Genomic DNA, 15658 nt, shown 5'->3' with positions numbered 1-15658 from the left:
AACCAACTGTCTGTTCTTGGGCACTTGAGTTGTTTCCAGATTCTGGCTATTGTTAACAGTGCTTCAGTGAACATACAAGTGCATATGTCATTTCTGCTTGTGTATTTTTGCAGGCTGAGGTATATTGATAGAAGTGTTATTGTTGGGTCATATGGAAGCTCAATTTATAGCTTTTTGAGGAATGCCCATTTTGTTCTGCAAAAAGGTTGGACCAATCGACATTCCCATCAACAGTGAAGGAGATTCCCTTTCTCCCCGAATCCACACTAGCACTGGTTGTTCTTGTTCTTCATGATATATGCCAATCTTTGTGGTATAAAATGATATCTCATTGTTATTTTGATTTGCATCTCCCTGATGATTAGCGATGCAGAGCATTTTTTCATGTGAGTGGCACATATTAACAGTAATGGTGCTTGTTCACATGTGCACCATTTCAAAGAGGTTTGATTTACATCTCTTGGTGTGACAGTTGCTGTATTATCAGACTTCTTTCAGTTAATATTTATTTCTTGACAGAAAGACACTGAGGATGAAGTACGAGATATAATCCGCAGCAACATTCATTTACAAGGCAAGGTGAGTCAATTCATATTCTCAAGTACATTTAGTACTTGTAATTTAAAATTACTTTGCCACAGTACTACAAATAATGTTATTTATCAATTAAGATATAGAAAATAATCAGTAGTATTCTTGTTATAGGTAATTTTATATTAAATATTCTTGATGTGGGCTGGAGCAATAGCACAGCGGGTAGGGCGTTTGCCTTGCATGCGGCTGACCCAGGTTTGATTCCTCCGCCCCTCTCGTAAAGCCCGGCAAGCTACCAAGAGCACCTTTCCCACACAGCATAGCCTGGCAAGCTACCCATGGCGTATTCGATATGCCAAAAGCAGTAACAACCAGTCTCGCAATGGAGATGTTACTGGTAACATCGAGCAAATTGATGAGCAATGGGATGACAGTGACAGCAACATTCTTGACGTATCAAATGTTGAATTTTTAAGGTAGATAGTCAAAGACTGTAAAACTTTGTGAAAACAGAAAATTGCCAATTAAAATAGAGGTTGGACATGTCCTTCATATTAAAAAGTACAAGACTCTTAGTGCATGGTGACAGATGTAAAAGAATTTTAAATTTTACATGTAGTAGTGCACAAAAACTATGCAATTGAGTCATTAGTATAGATGATGTACTGAAAGCTATTGTTTTAGGAAGAAATTAATTTATCAGGGAAGTTGAATGCATATTTAGAAGAGAAACAGGAGTAGAAACCTAGATGGGACATATATTTTTCTGGTATATGAAAGAATTTCTTAAAGTAGTTTTGTAGCCTTATAGGGGCTTATATTTTTATATTTTTATAGTACTAGATAAATTATCCATTTATTCGGAGAGTCCATTATTTAACATAAGAAGACAAACTGGTCATTATTTTTACTCACTCTTTTTTCGTTTTATAAGGTCCCCTCTCTAAATAAATTTTTATTTTATTATAAAAATATTTAAAAGATAAAAGAGGTAACAATATTTAATAGATGGGAGTCTAAATGTTAAAATGTCTCTTTTTAAAGCCTAATTCAATTTCTTTTTCTTTCACTATTTTGCCTTGTAGCATAGTAATGTGGCTTGTGCCTTCCTAATAGTCACAATGCTAAAATATTTATTTAGAGCAAATTTTCTGTGCACCTTGATGTGCACCAAGTCATACATTTAGTAACATTTTTCCAGAGGAGGAGATTAATTCCTAATTGAGGATGATTTTTTTTCATGTATAAATGATTTTGAACATTTGAAATAATCTATAAAAACCTCCACTGAATTGCAAACAGAGAATTTATTTGGTATTGAAGTAGATTTTATATCTCTGAAATCATCGCTAGTGGGTAGAGACAGGAAATACTCAATTCCTTTAAAAAAAATTAAAAAAAAGTTTACAAGGGCCGTTGCCATTCCCGGGTCCAGCACCATTCAGCTAGACCCCAGTGTGAGATCCCCATTACCAAACCCATACCCCAGTACCAAACCCAGAGCCCCAGTACCAAATCCAGAGTCACAGTACCAAATCCAGAGTCCCAGTACCAAACTCACCAGTACCAAACTCAGGGCCAATTAGAAATATTTCTAATTTCAGGCACATCCCAGTGTACACCCAGAGCAGGCCAACTGACCCAGAGCATGAGTTCCAAAACCATGGGGTCAGACCTGCACACAGCCTCCAAGGATCTTGCCAAGACTAGGCCATTCCGGAGGAGACAGAGCCCCAAGGCAAACATGTGTTCCTGGGAAGCAATTGACAGCACACCACTGGTGAGGAACATACTGGAATAGGACTGGCCAGTGTCACACCCTTCAGAAAATTAAGCATCCTAAGCATCGGGAACACATTTAAAGCTAAGGAACTCTGTCTGGTTAACAGAGGGTGACAAAAGTTCAGGCAATTCCCAATTATGTCAGGTCTTTCTAATCTTCTCAGAGAAGATGTTGGAACAACAACCCCATTGGTGCTCAATAATCTAAAATCTACATTAAAACAGAGAATCAATAAACTTTAAGATAGACTAATAAAACAAAGGAATGCAATCAAATAAGAGCAAAAGAGATAAAGGACAAAACAGGGGAAATGGGTGGTAAGAATGAGAATGGTGATAAGAAAAGGACACTTTTGTCATTGTCATTCAAGGGTCTTAGGCCTTTAAGTTGTTTAGAGGTGAGGTCACTATGTCCATCAAAATAAGTCAATATTATTTTAAAGATTTCACCCAAACTATAGTAAGTAATAAATAAAGAATACTGTAGCCAGTGTCAGTAGCAAAATAGATAAAGCTGAAGGTAAAATCAGTAAACTCAGATATGTGGTGTACAGATCCACCAGGAAAAAGGGAGGCAATAGAAAAAGGAAGAACAATAAATGAGAGAATATATGAGAAAAATAACTCATAATCATTGAAATACCAGGAGCAGAAGAAAGAGGGAGAAGGGAAGTAAAATTAGTTGAAGAATTAATTGTTGGTAACTTCCCTAATTGAAAGGGAGTAGAAACACTAATCCAAGAAACCCAAAAAGTGCCAATCCAATCAAACTGAAACAAAACAGTAAGATATATTGTATTTAGAATAACAAGAACCAAAGACAGACAGAATTCTTCAAGCAGCAAGAGAGAAATAAAACTCATATACATGGGAAAAGACATAATAATCACAGCAGATTTTTCTAATGAGACTCTATAAAAAAGAAGGGAATGGGATGGCTTATACAAGGTTTAAATATAAAGAAACTCCAACACAGTAGGGTTATCACTTGGAATTGAAGGGAGACAAACATTCTCAGAAAATCATCAACTAAGGACATTTATAACATCAAGAAAATAATACAAATGATCAAGAAAACCAAGAGCTTTTTTGGAAAGAATTTAAAAAATTAACAAGCTAGACTCACAAAAAAGAAGAGAGAAAATATTCAAACAAATTCTATCATAGGTGAAATGGGAGAAATTATTCCACATCAAAAATATAAAAGCCTATTATAACCTATAATAACCTATTATAATAGGTGACTAAGAATAAATTTATTCCACTCAGCTGGAAAACCTAAAAGAAATTAATGAATTCTTAGAATCATAAATTTCTCATAATTGAATCAGGAGGAATCAGGAATCAGAAACCTGAACAAACCAATCATGGGAAAGGAAATTGAAAAAATAACTAAAAATAAATATCCCAAGGACAAAAAGTCTTTGTACAGATATTCTTTGTTGAATTCTATGAAGTATTCAAAGAAGACCTACTACCTATTCTTCTCAAATTGCTCCAAATAAGTAACAGGAATTCTTCCTAACACCTCCTATGATGCCAACATTATCATAATTCAAATTAGATAGTGATGTTGCTCAAAAATAAATTACTGATATCATAATGAATACTGATATAAAGATCCTTAACAAAGCCTTAGCAAACTAATGCCAACAGTGTATCAAAAGTCTCATGCACTGAGATCAAGTGGTATTCACTCCAAGGTTGCAAGAATGGTTCAATAGACAGAAATTGATTAATATAATGTATCATATCAACAAAAGAGAATAAAAAGCTAAGATCATGTTAACAGGTGCATAAAAATTTTTTCACAAGATTCAGTCTCCACTCATGGTAGAATTTTTAAGATTTCTAAAGTTATACCTACAACAAACCTACAGTCAACACTATATTCAATGGCAAAAAAATCCTGGAAGCATTAAATTTTCAGCAAAAGGCAAGAATTTCAACTTTCCCCACTTTTATTCAAACTGGTGTGGTATCCTTGAACCAGAAATCCAGCAAGGTAAAGAGAGTGATTCAAACTGAATAAAAAAGCTAAGGTATCTCCTTTTACGGATGACATGATAATATACGTATACAACCTTAAATATAGCATCAGAATGTCTTAGAACTAACAAATAAGCATAACAAAGTAACAAGCTACAAAATACAAACAAAATATTTTGTATTTCTTTTGAATTATTTAATATTTTGATTTTGGGGTCACATCCACATCTTGGGGTCACAAGACAGTCTCTTGCCCGCACGCCTGGCTGTCTTCCCTGGGGCCCCTTGGAGGGGATGGGCTCCAGCTTCCCTCCCCACCCCAAGCAGAGCTCTCGGCGGCCGAAGACCACCGGAACCTAGCTGCAGCCATGCTGGAGGTTCCTCTCTACACGTTCGGACAGGCCTCATGCATGAAGGTACCAGCAGAGGAACCCAGGTGTGTGTAATCCCATCAATGGTCAACATCCAGAGACTTAAAAGCAAGCTCTCAAAAGCGATATCTTGTAGTCTACTTCTCCCTCTGGGAGGAACTGGCAAGCTTCTGAGAGTTTCCTGCCCCCATGGGACAGCCTTGCAAGCTTCCCATGGTGTATTGATATGCAAAATCCAGTAACAAGCTGGATCTCATTCCCCTGACCCTGAAGAGCCCCCAGTGCAACATCGTTAGGAGGGCAAAGTCGAAATAGACTCCTAAGATCTCAGGGAAAGGACGAAATGAGATGTTACTGAGCCCACCTGAGAAATCGGTGATTAACGGGATATTGTGATTGTGATTGTGATTGGAGGTCACATCCAGTGATTCTCAGGAATTACTCCTGGCTCTGCACCAGGAATTATTCATGGCAATGGGCAGTGCACAAGGGACCATTTGGGATGCTGTCGAACCAGGGTTGGCTGCACGCAAAGCAATTGCCCTACCCACTGTACTATCAGTCCACCCTCTATTTTTGCATTTCTGTATGCAAATAATGAACTAGAAGAAAAAACAGCAATATTATTCACTATAGTGTCTAGAAACATCAAATACCTTGAAATCAATTTCACAAAGGATCTGGAAGTCCTGCACAACAAAATTATATCATTACTAATAAAATTGAAGAGGACTCCAGGAATTGGTAAAATATTTCATGTTCATGGATTATAAGAATTAACATTGACAAAATCACCATTTTACCAAAGCACTAAGATTACTCAGTAAATCTCCATCAAAATTCTGATGACATTCTTCAGTGACTTAGAACAAATTCTACTAATTGTATAAAACCTTAAATGACCTGAAATATACAAAAGCAATCCTGAGAAAAAAGAGATAGGAGATTTTTCAGTTCCATCTTTAAATTGTACTATGCTATATAGTAATAAATTGTACTATGCTATGGAACAAAGATGGACTTTCAGACCAAAAGAACCAAATTAAGAGCCCAAAATTAAACCATCAGATCTATGGACAGTTAAAATATGACAAAAATCTGACTACTTTGAAGTGGAATTAGGGAAGCCTCTTCAACAAATGGTGCTGGGGAAACCACATGTTTAGTGACCACATATAAAAATAATGAAACTGAAACTGTATTTCACACCATTCACAAAAGTAACTTAAAAGTAAATTAAAGATCTGGAGGTTAGACTAGAATCCAAAATACACATTGAAAAATAGAGAAGTGAAATGCTCCAGGATGTGAACCTAATCAGTATATTTAAATAATTTAGCTCCAGAGACAACGATTAAAATATTTATATAGAGATGGGACTCCATAATCTTAAAAAGGTTCTGCATGGAAAAAGAAACTCATATTGAAATAAAGATATCCTACTGAATGGGAGGAAATGAATACACACAAAACATAAGATAAAGAACTAATTTCCAAGATTATATGAAACACAGAGCTGCTTACAAAAAAAAAAATCCAACAAATCCATTTTAAAAAAGTATGGAGAAGATATGAATAGACACTTCCCCCCAAAATGCATGCAGATGGCTAGTAGGTACATAAATAAAGAAAGATAAAGAAAATTATGTATTTAAGGAGCTGGTAAAATAAAGTTATATCTTGAATAAAAATTTAATTCTTCATTATATTCTAGAGGTTTCAGAACTTCAATACTCTGGTAAATTTATGTCCTATGTTGGGGTTGGGAAGAAAAAGTTGAGCTGAAAATGAAAGACATTTAAAATAAATATTTCACTTCTAGATGAAGTATAGGTGAAGATTTTACATTGTTTTTATTTTTGACATTTCATTCTATGTGTTTTTTTTTCTCTGTAGGAGTTAGGCATATATATTATAGAGATATATAGGCTTACAAATTGTCTTTTGTTCTTAACTCCTTGAGTATTATGAAATTGAATGACTAGTAATCCTGGAGACAGGGAAATTAATAGCTTATTGACAATAATAAAAACTTGACTTGTTTTGTCAAAAATTCATACTGAGTCTAGCAGAGATAAACATAGTCCTCAAATGAAAAATAATAACAAAGGACAAATAGTGTTTACAAATCACTCAGTGTATAAAGTCTATGTTTGCCTATAGAGGAAACTAATTTTTGACATCTCCATTTCAAGCAGTACTTTGGGTTTGGAGATGTGACTCAGTGGTAGAGAGTGATTCTTCAAGTCTGAACTAAAAAATCATCAAAGTATACTTTTCCAGCTAGAAATTACAGGGTCATAAATTATTTTTACTTATGTTTTGTTATGTTTATAATACTCAATTTTATAGATATTTTAAATAAGAGGAATGGGATAACAGAATTGATTTCTATTTTTATTCATGTAGGTATTCTGTATTATTTATTTGGACGAATGTGTTCTTTTAGTTTGTTTTGTTTGGGGGCCACACCTGGAAGTGCTCAGGGATATTCCTAGCTCTGCACTCAAGGCTCACTCCTGGCAGGGCTCAGGGGACCGTATGGGATGCCAGGGATCAAAACTGAATGGATGCATGAGTGACAAACAACACCCAGTTCACTTTCTTATGCAAAGATGCCTATATTTGTGTAGGTGATTTATAGTTGTGTCTGCTCAAGCAAATTGATGAGCAATGGGATGACAGTGCTCCAGTGCTCCAGATTTATAGTAATCTTTCTTAAATTCACACAAAATTAAGTATAATCTTTCACGTTGAAAATGTTGCATTATCATAACATGGTGTGTGGTTTCCTTTAGTATGATTTGATATTCATAATTGATTGCTATTAATTGACACCTTTATTTCAGTAAGAATAAGTTCTTTTGTACTGCCATTCTGTTTATCAATGTATATAATTCTATATTGTTGTCTAAGTAAGTATTTAAATCTTTTAGTGTTTGTTGATTAAAGAACAAAAACACAAAAAGATAGCATTGTCTATTTCTTTTCTCTACCTCCAATTCAACCTTAAAGCCTAATTGAAACTTCACTTATTTAAGGGCATTTTTCTTCAACAACCAATTATCAAATGAAATTAAGCTTCTCAGTCTCTGTCTCTGTCTCTCTGTCTATGTCCTCTCCTCTCTCTCTCTCTCTCTCTCTCTCTCTCTCTCTCTCTCTCTCTCTGTCTCTCTCTCTCTCTCTCTTTCTCTCCTTCTCTCTCTTTCTTTGTTGACAGCCTCCAAAGCAGTGTTCAGGGACCCCAGGGTCATTCCTGGGGCTATTTAGCCAGTTTAGTTACTGGTGCCTGGTATTAAAGTGGGGTCCTGAGCATGCAAAACATGTGCCTCTGGTCCCTGTGCATCTCCTTAGCCCCAGACTAGGTTAAACTTTTAATTTTGCTTTTAGTATCCCTCATCCTCATCATAATTACAGATACTTGTTTAATGTCTATCTTTACCCACTAGTGAACAAATTTCATGAGTATGCATAGTGAGTTCATTCGGTGGAAAGCTTAATGAATTCTTAAAGATCTATTCTAGAAGATCTCCTGCTACATTAAATCTTTTTTTAAAGCATTGCCTTTCCTTTTTTTTTTTTTTTTGCAGTTGGAAGATCCTGCTATTAGATGGCAAATGGCTCTTTACAAAGATTTACCAAATAGAACTGAAGATACTTCAGATCCTGAAAAGACAATAGAGAGAGTATTGGATATAGCAAATGTGCTTTTTCATCTTGAACAGGTTCGGTTTTATGTTCATTCAACCATATTCACTTTAATCATACAAAAATATATTTAAAAGTACTGTGTGTATTAATTTATTAACTATGAGCTTAAAACTATCTAGGTTCAGTATAGGATATGTAAAGGATATTTAACTTGTAAATCCCTGACATCTAAATAACACAGTTTCCAAGTATATAATGTTTGTAACAAGAGAAAGATTGAGTCTTTTGGTACACCAATGCTTTTATTGTAATTAAATTTTTTCTATATCTATCCAAATTAGCAGTATTGAATAATTTATTTTAAATAAGTATCACAAAATGTTCAGGAATTATAGACCATTTCAAATATTTTATTTTTGTGTTATTTTTATTACTCTTCAACACATGTTTGCTCACTGTTTTAATATTAGAATTTTTTTCTCACTTGCTTAAGATTTTCTCTTATTAGGTTAACTTTTAGAATAATAGAGTTCTTTCTCTGAAGTAGCAATCAATTACATTTAGAAAAATTCAATGCATTGGGATTAAAGTCATGTGAGAATACTGTCCTTAAATAATTTTAGTTGTATCCTATTTTAAACAGTAAAATTGATTTTCTTATTTAATTTCTTTGCTCAGGAATATCCAAACTAATAATAATTGAAGCATTATGAGTACTGGGGTTATATTTTCATATTAGAAGTCTTCTAACTTAGGCAAACTATCTGCAGTACAGAAGCATTATCTCTATTTAGTATGTGGTCCAGTCAGAATTATAACACTGGAGAAGAGAATATGGATGAACTCAACACTGTAAACTATCATTGAGTCTTTATGACAAGACATCTCTACTTTATAGTTGGTTATTTTGCACTGATTGCCATGAAAAAGAGTACCATATATCATCTCAAGAAATAAGTCACCTAAATATTTTGTGGAACACATTAGTATATTAATAATTAAACAATTCTACGATTTCTATTTTTTTGTTTTTATCTGATGCTATCCCACTCCCCCATTACTCAAGTTTCCTAAAAAATATTTTTTTTAGAGCTGGAACGATAGCACAGCGGGTAGGGGATCTGCCTTATGTGTGGCTGACCCGGCTTCAATTCCCAGCATCCATATCCCATATTCCTGAGAACTGCCAGGAATAATTCCTGAGTGTTTGAGCCAGGAGTAAACCCTGTGCATCGCCGGGTGTGACCCAAAAAGAAAAAAAAAAACATCAACAACAAAAAATTTCTCTAATGCCATGCAACTGTCATCATGCCCAATCACATTTAACTTCAATATTATCAAAGACTTATATTTATGTATGTAACACAATCAATAATATAATACAGGTTTTACAACTGAATCGTTTCCTAAATATTTCTGTAATAGCTTTGTTAAAATTAATTTTTATTTACAAAGTGATTTACAAAGTTTTCCATAATATGGTTGTTTCAAGCAATTAGCAATCTAACACCATCAGTGTGACCTTCCCTTCATCAATATCCCCAATTTTCCTTCCAATTCCAGCCTGCCCCCTTAGGCACATGACAAATTTATTTTATATGTCTTGTTTCAACAAAACTTCACGAAATGATAAATATGGTGATCAGAAACTAAATTAGTAAGAGTCAATTTGTGACTACTATATGATTTTGACCTACGTAAGTAAAAATTTTAAAACAATTTAATACAATTCATGAAATATCTATGCTTATTTACAAATATAAATTTTCAACTCTTGAATCTAAACTATGTTACCTTAAATTTTATTTATAATTGATCTCAGTAGGGTAATAATCATCTCACCTTTTTTTTTTTCTCTTTTTGGGTCTTAAGGGAAATGATCACTATATCACTGTCATCCCATTGCTCATTGATTTGCTCAAGTGGGCACCAGTAACATCTCTATTGTGAGATTTCTTGTTACTGTTTTTGGCATACCGAATACACCACGGGTAGCTTGCCAGGCTCTGTCATGTGGGCGAGAAACTCTCGGTAACTGGCCAGGCTCTCCGAGAGGGGCGGAGGAATCGAACCCGGGTCAGCAATGCAAATGCCCTACCTCCTGTGCTATGGCTCCAGCCCTTTTTGGATCACAACCGGCAATGCACAGGGGTTACTCCTGGCTCATGCACTCAGGAACTACCCCTGGTTGTGCTCTGGGGACCATATGGGATGTTGGGAATCGAACCCGGGTTGGCCGCATGCAAGGCAAATGCCCTCCCCGCTGTGCTATCACTCCAGCCCCTGATTTTAACAAAACTGTTACAGCAATCATATATTAATATTTTTTTGAATTTACACGGAGTCAAAAAAGCCTACATATGTAATGTTTTCCCCTACACTTAATATAAACACTGTGGTTTACAAAGTTGTTCATGATAATTTGTTACAGGCATTCAGTATTCCAACACCATCCCACCACCATTACACCTTCCCTTGTGTCCAATGTTCCCAACCTCCCTTTAAGCTTGCCTCCATAGCCAGCCCTCAATAAGTTATGTTATGTTGCTAGTTCTCAATAATTTTGTCAACAGAATGATCAAAAATATTTACTTAGAAGAAAAAATAGTGTAAATTGTTCTATCTCACCATGGAGACATTAAATCCTTGCATGAGAGATTAAGATATTGTTACAGGTTAAGCTGTCTGTTTGTGTTTCGTTAACCAAGCTGGGTTGCCTTCTCCATTCCATCCCTTCCAATCTTGTGTGCTAGTCCTGATTTATTAGTTTGTAGAGATCGAGATGTCGTGGCTGCACACTCCAGAATGTCCAGAATTTTTAAGGAGGTGGGATATCTGCAGTTAAGTTTATAACTGGGTGGTGGCTTTGTGGGGTGGGCATGACCGCTGGGGCTTCTCAAAGTACCGGGAAGGAAGCACCTCCTGACTCAGAAAAGCTCCTCCCGACTGGAGATTTCAGTCACAAAACCCACATGCCTGATTCTTTCAAGACATCAGTTTCTGCGTGAGGCTGCACTCGGAGGCAGTGGGGTGCAACTGGAGGCATGGCGGTGATTTTGGTTTGTCTAGTTACCATCACTGCTCCTTTTCACCTACAGTAATGCTCCCACGGGTAGTGCTTCATGTCTGAGGCGGTCCCAGGTGCAGTACACGGTAGCCGTGCAGGGTGTATGCATGGCCACCCTGGCATGCAGTTCTGCAACTACCCCACAAGACCACCATTGCTCTTGCCCCAGCCGCTGGGGCCACTGCTGTAGCCGCAGTAGCCACGCTTTCGGCCATGCAACTGCAACGAGTGCCTCTTTGTAATAGTTTTACAAAATATTAAATATATGGAAATAATCATCAATTGGTAGATGACAAGTTTTGTTGTTATGGAATTTTAAGTGATGTCTAATCATTTTCAAAAATAGTTGTTATGAATATTAAATAAATGACTTTCAAATAACTTTTTTATGGCAGTATTCTCTGCAATCAGTTTGTTTTTTGTTTTTTAATTAAAGAACTGTGATTTAAAAGTTACTGATCTTAGGGTCTTAGGTATAGAATATTTTGACACCAATCCCAGCACCAGGGTCAAATTCTGTAATTCTTGCTAGTTTTCTCATGCACACCTGGATTTGACTAGATTTTAAATAACTAAATGTTTTATTGAAATCTGATTATCTTTAATTGTATTAATTGTTCATAAATATATGAAAACATGATGAGTTGTGTCATTGACAAAATAATACTTTTATTAAGCAGTTTTACTAAGTAGTCATTCATTTTACTAAGCGTTTATTGGGTACACTCCCAAATGGCAACATTGAACCTTAGAGGGGCTGAGAATTCAACCTTATCACTCAAGTAGTTTATACTTTAGTAGAGAGTGTGGAAACAGAAATAGATACTCAGATAATTATATGAGATATCTTGGTTTTCATATTTCTAGCATACTGACTTTGTTTCAGTGTTAGCCCCTATTTATTGTCTTGTGTAATAAAAGACTCTAGATATTGATGTTTTTATAATGGTGAAGGCTTTCCTGCCATGTTCACTACTGTATCTTCAATGTCTCTATCCTTTTTTAAAGGTTTGGTGTTTATTACTCATGCTGATCAGAATAGCTAATTTCTAAAAAAGCTACTATTTTCTGTTTGGGGTTTCATAAAGTATAGTTTTATGTTCAAGTGTGTTAGGTCTAGTAGGAAAAAATTACCTTTTATTCTATCTTCATCAGCAATTATTCTCACAGTATTTCACTTCACTTCATGCAATTATTAAGAAAATTAAAGTGAACAATTACCAAAAAGGTATTTAATGATTTGATAGAGGGGAGAGATTGCAGAAATAGTGCTTTCAAATAGTCTAAATTGTTTATTAAAACTTAAGCTTCTGTGGTCTAGCTATTTTAAAGGTATTTTATAGACATATTATCTTCATATTATTGCCCTTTACTACAAAGAATAATAAATTTATTTTATGTTTTTAGCTAATATACCATTTTATTTTCTTCCAGAAATCTACATATATATACCGGAGATATGGTCTGGGAAGTACAGTGTTTAATTGCCTAGTGATTACTAATTAGTTTGGAATTACATGTTGAAAATATTTCCTCTCTAATATTAAAATCTTTTTTTCCTTTTGGATGTCTAAACACCATTTGCTAAATAAATAACTTGCTTGCATCATTTACTTCTAAATTCTCTTTAGAATTCTTTAGAAATTTACTTCTAAACTTCTAAATTCTTACTTATTCTTTTCTAACAATTATTACATATTTTAACATTTCTGCAAATTTAGATTTTTTCCACTCAATCCTAGTAGTGCGTTAATGAAGACTTGTCATCTATATGATATTAAGAAACAGTAGAATTTTCTTCAACTGTCTATCCACAGTGCATCATAAATTAGCTAAAAATTTATTTACACATAAGCTAAAGTTTAGTAATTTTGTAAACTAAAACTTTTTACACATAAGCTAGAGTTTAGTAATTTTGTAAACTAAAACTAAATTATGAGGATGTAATACTTATCTGAGAATGTTTTTATATGTTCTGATTTCACAGATGACATCATTTTGAAAATACACACAATTGGAAAAATACTCAGTTCCTACTAACTAAGGAACATATGTAACATTTAAAACAATTTCAAATTTAGGACACTGGAATTTCAAAAGTTTTTACTAAAAGAAGGTAGAGCTGTTTATTGCCACGTTTCAATGACAGTTTGGGCTTTATAGGGTTTTTTTTTTTTTCTCTTTCTCCCTCAGGTGGAACATCCTCAGAGATCTAAAAAGGCGGTCTGGCACAAACTGCTGTCTAAGCAGAGGAAAAGGGCGGTGGTAGCCTGCTTCCGAATGGCTCCTTTATATAACCTGCCAAGGTGAGGTATTTATTTTTTAATAATTAGGACTGGAGCAATAGCACAGTGGATAGGGTATTTGCCTCACACACGGCCAGAGTTTTTCAGATTATTGGGTTAAAGTCTACACAATGTTTGAACCTGAGCTGGTCACAGCAAGTGTTACTTATTCATTCTTTTTGTGATTTATTAACAACCGGAGAAAAACATTAATGTGAGGTGCATGCAAGGAAAGCACCTTACCCACTGCTGTACTGTCTCTCTGGCCCTGAGAATAGAAATAAATTTGATGGGCCTTTCAATCTTCTCTTCAAGATACAGCAGACTAAGCTGCTAGTGTAGAAGTTATGTAGTGAGTTCAAATTTGACTTGGTGGATCCAGGTATCATTTCAGATTTCATGCTTTTCCAATGAAATTGCCATTTCTTGCTTTGAGCTTTAGGCAACCAGAGTTGTCCTCTTGTCTGGAAAACAACACCAGGCAATTTTGGGGTTGTTTAGGGGGCATCTCTGACCAGCCAAACCCTTCCTGCTCATATGTTGAATGCTTCCTGCTACATATTTACAGAATACTTTTATATAACATTCTGTTGTATACTTCTGTTGTATACTTCCCCCATAGAAATAAGGACTCTTTGTCTCTTTCATTCAGATTCTGAAATTCTTTAGAGTACACTTCTTTTATATTGTCAACATAAGGGACCCAGACTTTAAGTACATGTTCTATGAGGAATATAAAGAAGAAAATGAAAAACAGAAGTAACAAGAATCAGCCTACACAAACCAAACAAACAAAAAGTCTCACTTTTCCCTTTTACTGAGGCCTTGTGACCTTTACATACTGAGTCTGTGAATATATTCATTTCCTTTGCAAGTTAGTTTTACTTATAAGTGCTATCATTCAATTATGTTGGCATCAAATGGGATATTAACTTTGAATTCATATTATCATTTATTTTCTGGTTACCCCTCTAGTCATTTTTTCAAGTTTCATCAGATATTCTATGATAGATTTTAAATTTCTATTTTTCCTTTCCTGGCCAATTGTTCAACTCTTTCCTGGCCAGTTATTCAACTTTCTTATTTATTACTACCTGTCAGGTTGATGGCAGAAAATTCTGAGCTAGTTTCCATGCTGTCACAGAGCTTGTAATTTAGCTCTCTCTAATATACCATGTGAAAAAGCCTCTCTGATGGCTCTCAAACATGTGACTCTTTGGAAATACACTTAAATCATTTGAGAAATATCCAAATCACAGTAATTGAATCAGAATACCTATGAGGGAGTCGCATGTGTTTTGTTTAAAAGCTACAAAAGAACTTTGATGCCTCTCATCTGTCATGCTTCTCCCATGCACACGCTTGCTGTGATTTCTAGTAGTTCTAACTGTACTATCAATTCCTTTCCAATTTTCAATGCCCTTTGCCCCCCAAATATATATTTTCTGCTTCTGTAGCTTCTCTTTAGTATCATTAAGATTGGTTCCATATTCTGCACTGCCTAGCCACATTTTATTTTTTCTTTTGATTTTTTTATTGAATTACCATGAATTACAAAGTTACAGTATAATTTATGATTAGTTCCTGAATACAGTGTTCCAACGCTACAGCACCAATCCCATTACCCGTGTGCACAAACTTCCCTACATCAATGTCCCCTGTCTCCCCCACCTCCTTCTGCCTCTGTGGAAGGCACTTCTTAGCACTTCCAATAATCTCTCGTAATGTTGCCTTATCATCATGAACTTCTCTTTATTTTTTCTCCATTTGAGTATAATCTCTTAATTTCATTATGTTTACTTATTCTAATTTCTGTTTTTCATTTACTTCATAGATCACTACTATCATGTTTCCAGGATTTCATTTCAAATTTTCATTTCAAATTTCAAATTTTTCATTTCAAAAAGAAACCTTAATAAACTTCTATTAATACATTTTGTTTTATAATCCTCCAAGTCTGTACCTAATATGAACTCAAA

General features: G+C 34.9%; 1 protein-coding gene across 1 annotated transcript in view; it reads left to right on the top strand.

Annotated features, from left to right (window-relative positions):
- Positions 1-15658, top strand: part of RYR2 (ryanodine receptor 2) — a 762156-nt gene that overhangs the window by 639828 nt on the left and 106670 nt on the right. Inside the window, exons 72-74 of the mRNA XM_055147039.1 lie at positions 520-579; positions 8267-8401; positions 13588-13700. Of these exons, the coding sequence (XP_055003014.1) occupies positions 520-579; positions 8267-8401; positions 13588-13700 (308 nt within the window). The remainder of the gene's footprint in view (positions 1-519; positions 580-8266; positions 8402-13587; positions 13701-15658) is intronic.

Source organism: Sorex araneus, chromosome 9, assembly GCF_027595985.1.
Source record: "Sorex araneus isolate mSorAra2 chromosome 9, mSorAra2.pri, whole genome shotgun sequence".
In the NCBI taxonomy this organism is placed as follows: domain Eukaryota; kingdom Metazoa; phylum Chordata; class Mammalia; order Eulipotyphla; family Soricidae; genus Sorex; species Sorex araneus.
This window is presented reverse-complemented; position numbering and strand designations above follow the sequence as displayed.